Source organism: Ictalurus punctatus, chromosome 5 (genome assembly GCF_001660625.3).
Source record: "Ictalurus punctatus breed USDA103 chromosome 5, Coco_2.0, whole genome shotgun sequence".
In the NCBI taxonomy this organism is placed as follows: Eukaryota; Metazoa; Chordata; class Actinopteri; order Siluriformes; family Ictaluridae; genus Ictalurus; species Ictalurus punctatus.
The window spans coordinates 10,767,318-10,787,317 of NC_030420.2; the positions used below are offsets into that span (position 1 = coordinate 10,767,318).

The 20,000-nt window shown below is 37.6% G+C and overlaps 1 protein-coding gene across 1 annotated transcript in view; it reads right to left on the reverse strand.

Moving 5' to 3' along the window:
* The window catches only part of LOC108264953 (ERC protein 2), a 291,196-nt gene extending 271,235 nt beyond the window's left edge, over positions 1-19,961 (reverse strand). The window contains exons 1-2 of the mRNA XM_053680567.1: positions 19,916-19,961; positions 3,862-4,450 (exon numbers count right to left, since the gene is read on the reverse strand). Of these exons, the coding sequence (XP_053536542.1) occupies positions 3,862-4,449 (588 nt within the window). The 5' untranslated portion in view covers position 4,450; positions 19,916-19,961. The remainder of the gene's footprint in view (positions 1-3,861; positions 4,451-19,915) is intronic.
* Between the last annotated feature and the right edge of the window lie 39 nt (positions 19,962-20,000).

The window sequence follows — 20,000 nt, forward strand, 5'->3', positions numbered from 1 at the left end:
GCCCTGAAAAATAAAGAAACCAGTGCTGTGGTTTACAGGTATCACAATCCACCATACAAAGAAGATTTCAGGAGCATAAATATAGAGGCCATACCACAAGATGCAAACCACTCATCAGCAGTATGAATCAGAAGTTCAAATTGGAATTCACAAAGAAATACATAGATGAGCCACAAAAGTTCTGGAATCAAGACTAACCTCTACCAAAGTGACAGAAAGGCCAAAGTGTGGAGAAAGAATGGATCTGCTCATGGTCCAAAACATATGAGCTCACTGTTCAAACACAGTGGGGGTAGTGCCATGGCTTGGGCTTGCATGGCTGCTTCTGGAACAGTTTCACTAATCTTTATTGATGATGTGACACATGATAGTAGCAGCAGAATGAATTCAGAAGTCTACAAAAACAACTGTCTTCCAATTTACAGAGAAATGCATCGACTCTCATTGGGAGGGACGTCATCATGCAGTAAGATAATGGCCCAAAACATGCTGCCGACACAACAAATCAGTGGAAAAAGTGGAAGGTTTTAGACTGGCCAATCAATCACCAGACCTTAACCAAATGTATGTATGGTATCTCACTTGACAAAAGATATAAATCAGTAGAGGGATATAAATGAATTTCCAAAACATTAGATGTACCATGGAACACTGAGAGGGTCATCATCAATAAATGGAGAAAATAAGGCACCACAGTAACTACCAAAAACAGGACATCCCTCCAGAATTTACAAAAGGACATGACATAAACTTACCAGAGAGGCTGCCAAGAGACCTACGGCAACATTAAAGGAGCTGCAGGAATATCTGACAAGTACTGATTACTCTCTGCATGTGACAACAATCTCTAGTATTCTTCACATGTCTGGGCTATGAGGTATGCTGGCTATACAGAAGTATTTTCTCACAAAAAACATCCAAGCCCACCTAAATCACCAGCAAAAATTGTGCCGAAAAGTGTAATGGTCTGATAAGACCAATTCCAAAAGATATATAGTCACACAACTCCAAAAAGTATGTTTGGTACCAAAAGAACACCATATCTAAGGTGAAACATGGTGGTAGCAGCATCATGCTTTAAGGTTGCTTTTCTTCAGCCAGAACAGGGGCTTTTATCAAGGAGGAAGGAATTATGAATCGCTAGAAATAACAGTGAATTTTAGTGCAAAACATTCTGCTATCTGCTAGTAAGCTGAAGATTAAAAGAAATTTCACCTTTCAGTATGACAATTACCCAAAGCATACAATCATCACCAGAGTCATATCACCCTGCAGCTCTCACCTTGTTTCCCACTGAAGCTAAACAGGATTGAGCTGGGCCTGTACATGTATGGGAGACCTCCTGGGGAAAACTAAGGTTGCTACTGGAAGTGGTATTAGGGAATTCAGTATAGGGTGCTCACCACGTGGTCCGTGTAGGTCCTAATGCCCCAGTATAGTGATGGGGACACTATACTGTAAAAACAGCACTATCTTTCTGATGAGACCAAGGTTCTGACTCTCTGTGGTCATTAAAAATAATGATAAAATAAAATAATAATAAAAAAAAATAATTAATGGCAATACACTTCAAATATATTTTTCTCATATGAATTCATAGGGTGCCAATAATTGTTGCACACCTATATTTAACATATTTTTTTGATAAACCTGTGTTGTGTTTGCGATTGTTTGATATTCATGAGAGCTGAACATTTTTGTTAATTTTTTTAAACAAAAGATCAAAAGGTTAAACAATAAAGACAATTTTCACAGCCTTCTTTGATCATATTTACCAAGAGTGCCAATATTAGTGGAGGGAACTGTACCTCACAATTTTCAAGTCTAGAATGTATTTGCAAGAAAGAGTGGGAACATTTTCCTAAGTCAAGTTATGCCATGCTGATAGAATTTTACACAAAAAGAGCTGAGTGGTGTAATAAAATCAAAAGTTGCTTCAATGAAGTATTACTTTAGGGTGTGCACACTTTTTGCAATTAGTTTTTTGTTTTGTTTTGTTCTTTTTTTTTTGCATTTTTTGCATTTTTTTTCCTGAAAAAAAAGTTCTGATTGTTTTTCACTTTGTTTGTATACTTTGCAATTTCACATTAAAAGTAGGAAAAGATCTGACTTGATTTATCTTAGTGTCATTCTTTTACTTCACAAAAACCTGCCATTTTAACAGGGGTATGTAGACTTTTTATATCCACTGTACAATATCAGTATACAACTAACTAAAGGTAAGACTGAAACAGTGAGTGATATCTTGAGCACGCCTCGGTCTGTACTCGGGGTGGCAGGGTAGAAACTTAACTATCATGGCTGCCTCATGCAACACGAAAATGACCAGTTGTGTGCAGAAGGAAGGGCAAAATTACAAACACAATCATCAAGCCACCCACACTCCAGTAGCACAATATGTACCAATTACAGTTCAAAGTTCTTCACTAAAAGAATGCCAGTAAAATACCAGGCTTCAGGACGTAATTGCCATGGCAACATACAAAGAGAACATGCAGCTTGGCACAGGCTGCTATCAGACCAGCACAAAGTGTCTATTTAACTCAGATTATTTGGAGTTGAGGCTTGTTAACATCTTGTGCTGTTTAGCATTTCCAAAACTTAAGGCTTATTATTCAGCAACTACATGAAAAACAATGCAAAATGTTTAAGCTATTATGAGTGAGGAATGGAAGTGTAAGGATTAAACCTAGTGCTAAAGCTCAGAGCAGAAATGTGATTCTGTTTGCCATATGGTCTCTGAAAATGCTGACCTTTAAAAAGCACCTTTAAAAACAATGTTGCATCTACTTTTTGGCAATTTTATTATGGTCTTTACATTGGTCCTGGGAATGCAATTCCCCATACAGTTTGAAATGTTTAAAACGTTTTTATGAGTTTTTTTGTTTTTTGTTTTTTTAATGATTTATGAGTTTAAAAACTGACAGTTTTTTGGGGGGTTTTTTTTTTTTTTTTAACTCAGGTTAATAAGGTGATGGTTATGTTGGACAGCAAAATAAACACTGAAAAAAGCTGGCAATTTAATCCATTCAGTGTACATGATTTCATTTGACTTCGTGTTCTGCATTAATTATTTCATTGATTAATTCATCTTCAGCATCCACTTTATCCTTTTCAGGGTCACTGCGAATTCACAGTCTATTCCAGGAACACTTGATGTGAGGTGGGCATACAGCCTGAATGGGACCATGCACACACACGTTCATACATCGGAGCAATTTAGCATAGCCAGTCCACCTACTGGCATGTTTTTGGGAGGAGGGAGGAAACCGTGTAACCTGAAGGAAACTGATGTGGACATGGGGAGACCAAGCGAAACTATGCAAAGGCAATAACTCAAGATCAGAATTGAACCAAAGACCCTGAAGAAGTGGAGGTGCCAACACTATCCTTTTTACCATTATGATGCCCTGTATATTAATTAGATGGCTGGAAATACAATGATTTCTACCTGCTATCTGTAATCCTGTTGTGTCCAGATGTGTTTTAACTGATGCACTGGAAAGCTAAAAAATGATGATCTGTTAGAGTGCATTAAAAAGTATGCAAACTGTACTTTTTCCTTATTTTGTTTTATAGAAAAATATTGCTATAGACAGAAGTGGGATAAATCCCCAAATCCAGGTATGCCAAGTTTATTAACCAAGAAGACATAAAGCTGTAATCACTACCAAAATGCTTCAACAAAGCACAGAAGAATATGTGTAAATGTGATGGGTTTTCTTTACTATTTATTTTTAAACATATATATTGAAATTAGTTGAATGTGTTGAAAATTAGCAAAAATTAAAAAAAAAAAAAAGGCATATGGATATTAATTCATTTTATACAGTATGTGCACACAGCCTTGTGAATTCTTACCTGGTTCTTGTCCTTCATTACACTCATCTGCTCTTTCACCATGGATGTCTTTGCCACACTCTCTTTTCTCATCCCTCGTTTCTTCTTTAATTCAGGACTCCAGAAAGTTTTGATACTGCTGACCGAAGAACCAATAGTGCTGTCTCTCACATCTAGCTCTCGCTGGAACATGGCGTTGTCCATTTGCAATTCCCTTAGGTGCTCTATCAGGGGATTTCCTTCTCTTCTGGCAACACCTCGCACAGCTTGTCTCAACAATGGTGAAGAAGGCCATTGGTGCTGTGGGAGGAGGTGCATGGCTCCATGATCTCCATATGCTACTGAATCTAAATGAAGATGCCCCAAGGATGAGCTGATGCTGGGGCTACTGCCCATGATGGTAGCCTTTCCACGGCTTGTAGTGCGGCCCAATGTCATAGTGCCTTTCGGGTAGGCAGTGGAGGCTAGAGCCTCATGATCACTCGTGTAGACAGGGCCAGAGGCTGCATAGACAGCATTGAGGGACTGGATGTTCTCCATAGAAAAGGTCTTTCTGCTACCTCCACACTCCCTGCCTCTTCTGTCAGCATTTACCAGACAGTGGCCCATTCTAGGAGAAGAATGGAGATGGGGAGAATGCAATGGAGTAACTTCAGCATGGTCAACTGACTGTGCACTACTATACATTATGGTTTTTAACTAGTAGAGATGTATCCAAATGAAACTTCAAGCTGGTTCACATATTTGTCTCCTTCTTTCTTGGTACAGTGTTGTCACAACACTGTTGTTCATTTTATAGCTTGTAATGCTAAAAGCTGGTAAAGCTTGTAATGCTATTTTCAGTTTAACTGAAAATATCCATATGCTTACTAGATCTATTTTGGCATGATCAGTTCATTTCACCTTAATCAAAACATCATCTCTATCTGTGGAATTTTCTGTGAGCACCATGAGAGGCCTGAAGGCAACTACATCATCTTGTCTCATTTCAAGTTACTGACAGGAGAGGAACTATGTAGAGTGTCACAGCAGCATAAAGGTTTTCCTTAGAGACTCAGAGACTGTTAATTGCTTTGGATATATGAAAGATCTCAGGTCATCTGTTATACAACCTGTAGAGAGAGAGAGAGAGAGAGAGAGAGAGAACCAATTGTCACTATATGTAACTTATGGTGTATCCATAAAACTAAATCCTTTTTTTTAAGTTACAGAAATAAGCCACATTCACAATTCCGTGTGACCTAATTCCTTGTGATTTGTTTAACTGTCGGTATCAACCAAGTCGTTATCAACATTCTTAACACGTGACGGTACTTGTTTTTCTGCAGTAGCGTAGGTACCGGGGGTTGCAATTCTTCCAGAACTGATGGGGGCAGCAAATACGCACAAGTGTTTTAGTCGGTGCACAAGTGGTAAAGAAGAAGAAGGAACACGTACAATCACACATGACAAACTACAGAAGATGGCGACAAGTTTTTAGCTCCGCCCTGACTCGTTGAGGGGAAAGGTGGTAAGAGTCAAATAGAGAAATACTTCGCATTCGAGGCAGATGACAACAAACATATAATTGATGCTCTGAAGCCGGTGTGAAACCGATGCTATCGTTCATTTCAAACAAAGCGAGGAACCACCTCGAATTTGGCAAAGCACCTGAAAGACGGACCCTATATTATGTTTGAGGCAGCTGGCATTGTGGCCGTGAAACCAGCTAACGTTATACTCCATGTAATGTTTACGATAGCCGGTTATTGGTTAACGATGCTAAGGCATTGCAATGTTATAAACTACCTCCTAATGGGCCACCATGCATCGCCATTCAGCCTGTGTCCTGTCAGCAAAATGTAGCCTAATGTAACTAATAATTATTCAAATGTTAATGGTTTTAATAAATCTTTTTGGCCTGCCACCATATCAGTGAATTTAAACTAATGCTTGCATTCAGAGTATAAGATGTATGTGTGTGTGTGTGTGTGTGTGTGTATATATATATATATATATATATATATATATATATATATATATATATATATATATATATATATATATATATATAATATTTTTTTTTTTTAAACCACACCATGGTTTTCCACTTTGGTATCGAGTATCGTGTACTTTTGATGGTATCTGTACCGACTACTAGATTTTTGGTATCGTGACATCCATAGTTCCTAAGCAGCACATCAGTATTACTGTATGTTCTACAACATTTTTTTTTTCACATTCCGTCTGATTAAACAACAACAACACACTAATATTCTCATATTAGGAGCAACTAGTCAACATCCCTACTCATTATTACTCTGAAAATCATGTCTATGTATTGTAAATATACTGTCATGTGTGTCTTTCTCTGCCTCTCAGTCTCACGGACTGTTTTTTTTTAGAGACTGCTTGTTAATATTTATAAGCAGCCTTAAATGAAATTATAAAGAATATTCATGAATATTCAGTAACCTAACACAGCAGGGTGCTAAAGAGGGCCCTAAGCTAACCTAAAGGGTGCTAAAGAGGACCCCCCAAATGAATTAAAAACTATGAGTAACTACATTTTCAGTCCAGCAATTGGTATATTTTCAAATTAATACTGCTGCTGGTCCCGGTTCAAAACTGTGTTAAAATAGGTGCTTTTATTTGTTCAGTTGTACATCAGTCATATTTGTCTTGTGCTTATTGGTTTTGATAATGGGAGGGAACATAGGTGCATTCATGTGGACAGTTTTGACATTAACTAGCTGTCATAATGTAACCGTTGTAATGATAACAGAACATATGAAAGTGGAGCGCAAAAAAGGGTTTAAAAAACTTCGGATTGAGGCTTTCACTGGGCTGGACTTTTCAAAAACTTGGCTACAAATAAATCCTGATGAAATACCTTCTAAATGGTAAGGACCTACTTTTGTATTTTATTTTTTGGGATTTCAGTTGGACTAGATTTATTGTCGCTTTTGTTTGATGGGCTACAATGCTGTCTGTTAACAATCCATATTAGAATGTGTTGTGTGGCTATATAGACTAATTCAATTCAATTCAATTCAATTTTATTTGTATAGCGCTTTTTACAATAGACATTGTCTCAAAGCAGCTTTACAGAAATATCAACACGGTATACAGATATTAAAGGTGTGAATTTATCCCAACTGAGCAAGCCACTGAGTGGCGACAGTGGCAAGGAAAAACTCCCTAAGATGTTTTAAGAGGAAGAAACCTTGAGAGGAACCCGACTCAGAAGGGAACCCATCCTCATCTGGGTAACAACAGATATTTTGAAAAAGTTCATTATTGATTTATATGAAGTCTGTATGGCGTTAAGAGCAGCCGTAGTCCCAGCAGTCTGGAATTAAAGAAGATTTGAGCTCCATCCAGAGGCAGAAAGGATCTGGATCTCTAGTATCTCCATAAATTCGTGTGGGGCTCGGCGAAAGGAGAGAGGGAGAAAGTAGAACAGAATCTAGTCAGGGTAGGCTTGAGTAAACAAATACGTTTTAAGCTTAGACTTAAACATTGAGACTGTGTCTGAGTCCCGAACACTAATAGGAAGACTGTTCCATAACTGTGGGGCTCTATAAGAGAAAGCTCTTCCCCCTGCTGTAGCCTTCACTATTCGAGGTACCGTCAGATAGCCTGCATCTTTTGATCTAAGTAGGCGTGGCGGATCATATAAAACCAAAAGGTCGCTTAGATATTGTGGCGCGAGACCATTTAGTGCTTTATAGGTTAATAAGAGTATTTTATAATTAATGCGAGATTTTACTGGGAGCCAATGCAGTATTGATAATATCGGTGTGATATGGTCGTATCTTCTAGTTCTAGTTAGGACTCTAGCAGCTGCATTCTGGACTAATTGGAGCTTATTTATATTCCTACTGGAACATCCAGACAGTATGGCATTACAATAATCTAATCTAGAGGTGACGAATGCATGAACTAGTATTTCCGCATCATGTAGTGACAATATGTTTCTTATTTTAGAAATATTTCTGAGATGAAAGAAGGCTATCCTAGTAATATTATCTACATGAGCATCAAACAATAGGCTGGAGTCAATAATCACTCCAAGGTCTTTAACTGCTGCACACGATGAAACAGAAAGACCATCCAGAGTAACCATGTGATCAGAAAGAATACTTCTAGCTACATGTGGGCCTAATAAAAGTATTTCTGTTTTATCAGAATTAAGCAGAAGGAAGTTAATTAACATCCAATGTCTAATGTCCTTTACACAATCCTCAACTTTACTAAGCTTATGTCTGTCCTCTGGCTTCGCTGAAACATACAACTGTGTATCATCAGCATAACAGTGGAAGCTAATTCCATGTTTACGAATAATTTGACCTAGGGGTAGCATATATAAAGTAAAGAGCAGTGGGCCTAAAACAGAACCCTGTGGAACTCCAAAAGTAACCTCAGTACGCATGGAGAATTCACCATTTACATCTACGAACTGATAACGATCGGTGAGATAAGACCTGAGCCAGGAGAGGACTGTTCCCTTAATACCAACAACATTTTCTAATCTATCAAGGTGAATAGTGTGATCTATAGTATCAAAAGCTGCACTAAGGTCGAGTAACACAAGCAGCGAGACACAACCCTGATCGTAAGTCAGTAGAAGGTCATTTACTACTTTAACTAACGCTGTCTCTGTGCTATGATGAGGTCTAAATCCTGACTGATATATTTCATGAATGTTATTCCTATCTAAGTACGAGCATAACTGCTTTGCTACAACCTTTTCTAAAATCTTAGAGATGAAGGGGAGATTTGATATTGGTCTATAGTTGGACAATTGAGATGGGTCAAGATCAGGTTTTTTAATCAAGGGTTTAATAACTGCTAATTTAAGTGATTTAGGTACATAGCCACTGCTTAGGGAAGAATTGATTATATTTAGAAGTGGCTCAATTACTACTGGACCAATCTGTTTAAACAAACATGTAGGTACGGGATCTAGTATGCAAGTTGATGAATTGCCTGAAGAGATTAATGTAGCTAGTTCGCGCTCTCTAAGCGGAGCAAAACATTCTAAACATTGATCTGATATTGCTACATTGTCAGGTAATGGGTTTATTACAGTACTGTCCAGTTTTAATTTAATGGCCTGTATTTCACGTCTAATATTTTCAACCTTATCATTGAAAAATTTCATGAAATCTTCACTGCTATGTAATGATTGAGTGTTTCTCTATGTAGTGGTTTTATTCCTAGTTAATTTTGCTACTGTGTTGAAAAGGAATCTAGAATTGTTTTTGTTGTCTCCTATTAAGGTGGAGAAATAGATTTTTCTAGCATCGCCAAGAGATTTCCTATATTTCAGTAGGCTCTCCTTCCATGCTGTTTGAAATATCACCAGTTTGGTTTGACGCCATTTACGTTCTAATTGTCGAGTTGTCTGTTTTAAGGTTCGCGTTTGATCATTATACCAGGGTGCTAATTTTTTTTCTCTAATTATTTTCCTTTTGAGTGGAGCCACTCTATCTAGCGTGTAGCGGAGTGTTGACTCCAAGCTTTCAGTCGCCTGATCGAGTTCTGTGTGATCTGACGGTGATCCAAATCTAATTGATGTTTCTGCGAGGTTATTTATGAAGCTCGGTGCAGTAGCTGATGTGTAGGTATGTTTTACGCGGTAGCGAGACGAGGTGGAAATATTATGATCAATACGTATTATGAACGAGATAAGATAATGGTCTGAGACAACTTCAGACTGCAGAAAAATGATAATATTTTCTATACTTAGTCCGTATGTTAGTATGAGGTCAAGAGTGTGACCACCATTATGAGTAGGCCCGATTACGTTCTGATTAATCCCTACTGAATCTAAGATGGACACAACCGCTATTCTTAGAGGGTCTTCCAGGTTATCAAAATGAATATTAAAGTCTCCGACGATTAATGCTTTGTCTACAGACACAACCAGGTTTGAGACAAAGTCTTCAAATTCACTAAGAAATTCAGTATATGGCCCTGGGGGTCTGTAAATAATAATTAGAGGAATTGACTTATTTTTTGTGGCTACATAACTTATACTGGTATAAAGAATTTCAAAAGAATTAAATTTATGCTTAGGTTTTTGTGTGACGACTAGATTTTGACTATGGATGAGTCCAACACCTCCTCCTCTACCAGTTGAACTAATGTAAGACATGTTTTGAATCTGACATCAAAAGAAGAAGAAGCTAATTTGCAGTTAGCAGACCATTTTCTCTGAATATCACCAAGACTTGCTAAGATACATAGAACCATTAATTGTCCATATATGAATATACTTATCAGGTTTTTTTGATGATAGCTCAATGCCAGTTGTTGAAAATGACTGTTGAAAGCTGATTGGCTGAAAGTGTCAATGTTTTTGAGGTAATTCAGTGATGATTAAAAATCTAGTTACATATTAGTAGATCAGTGCAGTACACTAAATTGCAGCTCAGTTGAGACAACATCAAGTACTAGTAGGGTTCTTCCTGAAACCACCATGCAAGTTTCATGACAATAGCTTAATGGGAACCTTATCAAATACCTGCTAAATCCTACTTGGCTTATGGCAGCCATATTTTTTCAGTAATTGGGTATTATGAAAAATCCGCTTATAGATAAGCACATAGGTCCACCCTACCAAATTCCAACTTGATCAGCCTTAATGTTCTGGTGAAACACCTATTTTTTTACTTAAACTCTGCCCCCTATGTATGATCATGCCCCAACCTTTGCATACATCCTCAGAACCTTGTACTGAACATATTTCTCCAGTTTGGTTCAAATTCATATGACCAGTCATGAATTACAGATACAGTGCTGGGAAAAGGTATTTGCACCATCCTGATTTCTTATGCTTTTGTATATATCTCATACTAAATAGTTTTAGATATTCAAACGAAATACAACATAAAACAAAGGCAACAAGTAAACACACAATGCAGTTTTTATTTATTTATTTTACTGAAGTAAAAAAGTTATAAAACTCCTATCACCCATGTCAAAAACTGCCCCTTAAACTTAAAATCTAGATGTAGCACGTTTAGCAGCAATAACTACAACCAAATGCTTCCAATAACTGGAGATCAATCTTTCACAGCTCTGTGGTGGAATTCTTTGCAGAACTGCTTTAGTCCATCCACATTGGAGGGGTTTCGAGCATGAACTGCTCATTTAAGTTTCTGCCACAGCATCTCAATTGGTTCATGTCATGTCATGATTAGGTAACTCCAAAACTTAATTTAGCTTTTTTGAGCAATTCAGAGTTGGACTTACTCCTATGCTATGGATCATTGTCTTGCTGCATAATCCAGTTCAACTTGACGGAAAACTGGATATTTTCCTTTAGGATTTTCTGGTAGAGAGCAGAATTCATGTTTCCCTCAATTATTGCAAATTGCCCAGGCCCTGAAGCAGCAACGCATCCCCACACCATCACACTTCCACCACCATGCTTGACAGTAGGTACAGTATGATGTTCTTTTTGTAGAAATCAGTGTTCAACCGACCACCAAACGGTTCCACTTTCAACTCATCAATCCACAGAACATTCTTCCAAAAGCTTTGAGGATCATCAAGGTGTGTTTTGGCAAAATTCAGATGAGCCTTAATGTTCTTCTGAGTAAGGAGTGCTTTTCACCTCAACACTCTTCCATGGATGCCATTTTTGCACAGTGTCTTTCCTGATAGTGAAGTCGTGAACAGTGACCTTTACTGATGCCTGTAGGTCCTTTGATGTTGCCCTTGGCTCTTTTGTGACTTGCTGGATGAGTAGTTGCTGTGCTCTTTGAAGAATTTTGGAAGGTCAGCCACTTCTGGGAAGCTTCACTATTGAGTTTTTCCATTTGGAGATAATGGCTCTGGAGTCCCAGAGCATTTGAAATAGCTTTGTAACCCATCCCAGACTGATGTGTTTCAATCACCTTCTTCCTCATAATTTCTGGAATTTCTTTCGACTTTGACATAGTGTATTACTGGGTAAGATTTTTTAACCAGCTTCATACTGTTGAAAAAGTTCTATTTAAGTGTTGATGTGATTGAACAGGGTTTGCAGTAAACAGGCCTGGTTGTGTCTAGTCCAGCTGAACCCCATTATGAATGCAGTTTCATAGATTTGGGGAATTAGTAACTACTACAATTGCATTTTCACGCAGGTCCAGTTGGCATTAGATAACTTTTTGCTTCAATAAATAACATTATAATTTAAAAACTGTATTTTGGGTTTACTCAGGTTGCCTTTGTTTTATCTTAGATTTTGTTTTAATTTCTGAAAAAAATTAGTATGAGATATACACAAAAACAGAAGAAATCAGGATGGGGCAAATACTTTTTCACAGCACTGCATTTGAGTAAACCATGTCTGCCATTTTAGAATTGACTGACATGTGGTGGCCTTACTGTTTATAAATGTCAACCTGTTTTTGATCATTATTGAGGATCAGACTCTCCTAAGTAGTTTGACATCAATATTGTGAAGATCAGTTCTCAAAAATAGGTTTAGTTTATTATGCAAATTATCATAAATTTGCATGGATGTGGCTAAATGGTCCAAAAGGCTTTTTTTTTTTCAAATATAGTTTCAACAGTGGAATCAAACTAATTTATTTTTCTTTAAATGTCTTTCTACACGATATTTTCCAAGAGAAAGCTTGTTTTTGTGTGCAATAATATGAATAGCGCCAGTCCATTAGCCAATTTGTTTCATGATGATAGCTCAATGTTAACACTGTCAAATGCCTGCTGAAAGTTGATTGGCTGATAGCGGCCATGTTTTTAATGAATTAGACCATCATCAGGAATCCACTTACATACTGTATGGACTTTTATCAAATTTTAGCACCATACCAAATTTCAGCTTGATTGGATGTACAGTTGCTGAGAAAAAGTTATTTTTACCTTAGCTCTACCCCTGATGTACAACCTTTGCATATAATCACAGAATCCTGTCCTATATACACCTTTAAAATTTTGTGTGGATCCATGCAATCACTCGAGTTACAACTGTTTGGGTGAATAAGGCTCCACCTCATTAGTCGTCATTGATAAGTGGAAGAAGAAGAGGAAGAGGATGAAGAAGAAGTAATTATTTAAGCAATTATAATGTTTAATAATCGATACTGATAAGGAATCAAACATCAGAATGGGGAAAAAATGTGATCTCTGTGACTTTAACTGTGGCATTTTTGTTCTTCCCAGATGGGCTGGTTCGAGTATTTTGTCTGGTCTGCACTTATATAGTGCTTTTTTAATCTTAGCGGTTCTACAAAGCACTTTACACTGGTTCTTATTCACCATTCACACACACTCACACACCAATGGCAGTAGAGCTGCCATGAAAGTTGCTAGCTTGCCATCAGGAGCAACTTGGGGTTCAGTGTCACTTCGGCATGTGGAGTCATGTGGGCCGGGAATCGAACGAACCCTATAATTAGTGGACAACCCGCTCTATCGCCACAGCCACCCAATTTAGCAACATTGAGTATTTTCACACCATTCTGTGTAAAATCACATTTTTCTTCATTCTGATGTTTGATGTGAACATTAATTGAAGCTAGGTCTTGACCTGTATCTGAATGTTTTGGGTTTTTTTTGCACTGCACTACTCCCACATGACTGGCTGATTAGATAACTGCATGGATGTGCAGGTCTAAAGGTGTTCCTAATAAAGTGGATGGTGAGTGTATATGCTGCCAGAAATGGCACATTTCCAATCATCATTTAGAGTTAGTGTTGAGTTTGCTATGAGGGTACTACAAATCAGAATCTGACCATTTTGTATGGACTGAACCTTTTTGAGCTTATCATAGTAGATTAATGAATGTCTTATGCGATGTATAAAATAAAATTAAAAATAAAATTATTTTGAACACCTTGAAAATATAGGGAGACTTCTTTTCACTGTAGAACTGAAAAAACCACACTGTGTACAGATTTTTTTTTTACTGGGCACAGTTTTATTATCTAAAACCCACCACAAAAGAAAGCAATTCTTTACAATTCAAGCCCTTTAAATCAAGGAGTCTTCTCTGGAAAACTCTGGTTGGCGAACCATTTTCTGAAATCTTGTTTATAGTTTAAACAAAATGCACGATTCTTTTAAAACACCGTCTTTAAAAAAGGTTTTTTCACCCTTAAAATAACCTGGTTAGAAGGTAGGATATGTAATACATATTTTCATTTTCTTCAGACATATTGTCACTTCAGTCTCCACAACGAATAACACCGATGGTTTTGACCTTTCTTTCAGTAAAAGAGAACAACGACATCATACAGCCTTGAAGGACTGTAGAAATGTTTTACACATCACAATGTTTTTCTCAACAACGTAGCCAATAAATAGTTCAATTATTTCAGAAACCTCAGTCTGTTCATTTCTTGACAGAAGGATTACACATACAGTGAGGGAAAAAAGTATTTGATCCCCTGCTGATTTTGTACGTTTGCCCACTGACAAAGAAATGATCATTCTATAATTTTAATGGTAGATTTATTTGAACAGTGAGAGACAGAATAACAACAAAAAAATCCAGAAAAACGCACGTCAAAAATGTTATAAATTGATTTGCATTTTAATGAGGGAAATAAGTATTTGACCCCCTCTGCAAAACATGACTTAGTACTTGGTTTAAAAACCCTTGTTGGCAATCACAGAGGTCAGACGTTTCTTGTAGTTGGCCACCAGGTTTGCACACATCTCAGGAGGGATTTTGTCCCACTCCTCTTTGCAGATCTTCTCCAATCATTAAGGTTTCGAGGCTGACGTTTGGCAACTCGAACCTTCAGCTCTCTCCACAGATTTTCTATGGGATTAAGGTCTGGAGACTGCCTAGGTCACTCCAGGACCTTAATGTGCTTCTTCTTGAGCCACTCCTTTGTTGCCTTGGCCGTGTGTTTTGGGTCATTGTCATGCTGGAATATCCATCCACGACCAATTTTCAATGCCCTGTCTGAGGGAAGGAGGTTTTCACCCAAGATTTGACAGTACATGGCCCCGTCCATCGTCCCTTTGATGCGGTGAAGTTGTCCTGTCCCCTTAGCAGAAAAAAAACCCCAAAGCATAATGTTTCCACCTCCATGTTTGACGGTGGGGATGGTGTTCCAGGGGTCATAGGCAGCATTCCTCCTCCTCCAAACACGGCGAGTTGAGTTGATGCCAAAGAGCTCCATTTTGGTCTTATCTGACCTCAACACTTTCACCCAGTTATCCTCTGAATCATTCAGATGTTCATTGGCAAACTTCAGACGGGCATGTATATGTGCTTTCTTGAGCAGCGGACCTTGCGGGCGCTGCAGGATTTCAGTCCTTCACGGCGTAGTGTGTTACCAATTGTTTTCTTGGTGACTATGGTCCCAGCTGCCTTGAGATCATTGACAAGATCCTCCCGTGTAGTTCTGGGCTGATTCCTCACTGTTCTCATGATCAATGCAACTCCACGAGGTGAGATCTTGCATGGAGCCCCAGGCCGAGGGAGATTGACAGTTCTTTTGTGCTTCTTCCATTTGCGAATAATCGCACCAACTGTTGTCCCCTTCTCACCAAGCTGCTTGGCAATGGTCTTGTAGCCCATTCCAGACTTGTGTAGGTCTACAGTCTTGTCCCTGACATCCTTGGAGAGCTCTTTGGTCTTGGCCATGGTGGAGAGTTTGGAATCTGATTGATTGATTGCTTCTGTGGACAGGTGTCTTTTATACAGGTAACAAACTGATATTAGGAGAACTCCCTTTAAGAGTGTGCTCCTAATCTCAGCTCGTTACCTGTATAAAAGACAACTGGGAGCCAGAAATCTTTCTGATTGAGAGGGGGTCAAATACTTTTTTCCCTCATTAAAATGCAAATTAATTTATAAAATTTTTGACATGCGTTTTTCTGGATTTTTTTGTTGTTATTCTGTCTCTCACTGTTCAAATACAACTACCATTAAAATTATAGACTGATCATTTCTTTTTCAGTGGGCAAACGTACAAAATCAGCAGGGGATCAAATACTTTTTTCCCTCACTGTAGATCATTCACATAGGGAGCTACACATGCATAACATGTCCAAAATTCTAATACATCCACCACATTCAGACACCAGGTCTAGTATTTTCTGATAGATTAGTTACACAAACTGATAATTACCACAGAAGTAATTTCAGAAACAAAGATTCACTTAAACCACAAATGTACACATTGGTAGAGATCGTAAAACCCTGAAACACACGACTCGTCCCTTAATTCATTAACATAAACACACTGTAATTATTCTGGTCAGCAAACCCCCAGGAAACACATGACACTCTCTCTCTCTCTCTCTCTCTCTCTCTCGCTCTCTCTCTCTCTCTAACACACCCACACACACGCACGCACACCCACACACCCACATACACACACACTTCAGACACTGTTACCAGAGCTCATAAATGTAAAATTTACACTATCTACAGAACTGTCACCCTGGGAAAACACATGTGTAGGACAGTGTGTATAGGCCTACAAGACATTGCCCGAAAAATGTGTCTTCTAGTTTAAACAAAACTCTCGATTCTTTTAAGCAACACTTTAAACATTTTACATCCTAAAGGGTTAGGTTTAGAAGGCATGTAATACGCGCGTTTCTTATAAAACACCGTCTTTAAAACGTTTACCTCCTAAAGGGACCTATTTAGAAGGTATGTAAAAACTTTTTTTTTTTTTTTTTTACATTTCTTCGGGTATATCAATGTTTTAGAGCATTTATTACAGTAAATTTTTATTCAAAGTCATGCCATTTTCTCAAAAGTGCAATCAATAAAGTTTCATTTATTTCACAAGCTTACAATCTGCTCATTTATGTTCACATTCAACCATCATGTATTTTCTAACAGCGGAGCTATAAAAAACAAACCCCCACAAACTAAATTTAATGTGTGGTTGCAAGATAAAAATTCTAATTTATTGAATTAATTAAATATTTAAAGTTATACACATTATTTTGATGAGTTGTGTTGACATAATAATGTTGATAATTACATCAACTTAATATTGTGTGTAATTTCTGCATTAATTGATTTAAAACAAAATTTACGTTGTAGTACATTTACATTTATTCATTTAACAGAGTGTTAGAGGACCTGTAGACTGAACAAATACTAAGGACGTTACAATGTGAGTATCATTTCACTTACAATTAAATTCTACTAAAGCAATGAATTTGGGGCATGTTCTCAATTGTGATATGACCAATAGTGGACTCGTGTTTAGGCTACACCTGCTAATACATTTGATGGACTATTTTGCACTACTACACGTAACTAATGCTAGTCATATTTAGCAGTGTAATTTGAATATCTACGCTTTAGTTTACCATAGCAGTGGATAAGAAGGAAAAAGTTTCATTTGACAAATCTGCTCATCTGGAGAGGGCTTTTCATTTGTGCTATAGGAAAGATAAGCATGATTACATTTCTGCTTATTCATGTAAACCTCAACTACATTGTATAATCTAATTTCATGTATTGATACATTTTTTATTTTATTTTTTAAATCTTTTGTCATTCGCACACGTAGCCTTTTAGCTCCACAGCCTTTGGACTGTGGATAGTTCTATAAGAGAGATAAAAGTAGTAGACACAGAGTGTTTCTTTTTTGTCTATATTGCTCATTTCATTCAGTGCTTTAACGTCTATAAATCCTGCAGAGATGTTACGTATGAGATTTGTAATGTAAATCACACTGGATTTTACTTACTATTGTTATACAACTTAAAGGTAGTCATTTTTCTGGTTTAAAAGACTGCATTCTACTGCAGACAATCTAAATGGAGAAACGTAATTTTAAAAATGATTGTCAACTTAACAACTTGTGTTCATAATTATGGTAATTTAGTACATAACACTTAAATTCCTTTTAAATAATGTGAAAATAAAATGTGTTTGTGTGTGTCATATTTTTGTTTGGATGTGTGTGTGTAGTACACATGGCCATACCATGTATGGTAACATTTGTGTCTGGAATGTATGGGAACCCGATTTAACATAACTATATATTTTTTATGATCTACCTCAGAGTGTTAGAAAGAACATGTGTGCAATATGTGTCTGTGTTTATCCGTAACGGATGGGAACCTACATGGCCATTCCATGTATAGTAACATTTGTGTCAGGAATGGATGGGAACACGATTTAACATAACTAGTAACATTTGTGTCAGGAATGTATGTGATTTAACATAACTATATATATTTTTATGACCTACCTCAGAGTGTTTCATATTCTATGTGAAAAGAAAGAACATGTGTGCAACGTGTGTGGGTGTCTGGAATATATATGGCCACACCATGTATGGTAACGTTTGTGTCAGGAATGTATGTGATCCCGATTTAACATAACTATAAATATATTTTATGATCATGACCTTTGACCTAGATGTAGAGAGTAAGAATATGTATCTTTTTGACCTTGACCTAGACCTGTCAAAAATAATGTTACAATATATACAAACTATTTCTCTCTTATGTGAAAACACCCTAAGTCCCTAAGCATTGATTCCATATAAACAGCTCCACTATGCTGAGAAAACAAGTTCCAACTGACCAATTTACTGATCTATTTTAATGACAGAGTAGCAGAGATAAAAACATCTATTCCCTTTCTGCTAATCGATCAGTACAAAAGCATGTAGAACAGTGGTCACCAACCCTCTTCCTTGTTTTAGATGATCAAGCACTTCTTAAAGCAATGAGTAGGTAGGCACAATTATGGTTGGATCTCCAGGAACAGGATTCCACTCCAGGAACAGGATTCCACTGATGTAGAATAAATTATGAAAATTAAATTATATAATATTTGTCTACACTACTTGACCATAAAATAGTAGTTTCACTATTTTTTCCTGCTTCCACCTCACTAGAGGAAATGCAGTGTAAAAGTGTGATTTCTACAAGCCAATCACAGTGGAGGTGGGCAAGCAGTTGGGACACTGGTTTCAGGGAAAAACTTTCCCAACTGTGTCTCCATTCCTGTAAACTTGTGCAAAATAATCCAATGATTATAAATTGCTTTAAACAGCTCATTGTGTTTTGGTGTTCAAAAGTTTGTTTTGCCACTGGAAACGCTGGCATGGAAGTGCATATACACAGAAGCACGGAGAGCCAATCAAACTGCAACCTACAAAATTGTGAAGATTGTGGCCACAAAAGACACACTGGGAGCCTTTGGTAGAGCATCAAAAGCCCTATACCGCACTATAGTGCTGCACTTGAAATCTGATCAAGCTTGTGTCACTTAGTAGCATTAGGAAGTAGGCTACTACCTGTCCACCAAGCTTCATGTCTACCAGATCTATTTTAGCAGTGAAAAAGAAGATAACTGTAATAAATCTATAGGGTTTCAGCACCAAGTACTTGGACCATTAACTGTAATTAACAGTCATCATATAGAAAGATGCACAGGGCAACAGATGGATGGGCGTTTGAAATCCTTCCAGTTAAAGCGATTGGATGTTGAGCTCATTTAAATAAGCCTGGCCTGGGGGAGTGGATAAAGAGATTGTTAATCACTGCACATGTCAATCCCTTGGATAAAAAAGAGCTCTGGTTTGCTAGCGTCAACGCACCAATGTACCAATACATACAAACTAATAACACTCTAAAAGGCTTGATATGATGTAGTACTACGTAACAACAAGATGTACACGTTAGCTTTAAATTCTTTCTGGCACAGAGGTCTGCCCATAAGGGATGAAAGTAATGATAGAATATGGGTGACCAGTATTTCTCCTTCATATTGTATTTTCAAACCGTTACGTGTGTCCCTCTTTCCTCTAAAAACACTACTTGGTCTACCAGAGTTCTTTCTCACTTTCAGTCAGCTGACATAAAAGCAAGATAGTAGACACAAGAGAAAAGTCAGTAGTTGACCGTAAAGTAGCTTTAGTATTTTTCCCCCAGAAAATGAATGCGTATCTTCTAAGGTCGGAGCGAGTTGCAAAAAATGCAGCCGATGCGTGGACGCGTATTTATAAACAGCTCATAGTCTCGCACATACATCAAAACTGGATAGCTCTTGCGACACTACATTTAGGAGGTAAAGTCGCATACAGAAAACCGACTTTATAATATAATATCTCATTTTTAAAAGGATAAACTCACCGGTTGAAGCACGGAGCTCTTCGTCAGTCGCGAAACTGAATGTCCCACACACATCGCGCGTTCACGGTGCCGCGCGTCTCCGCTG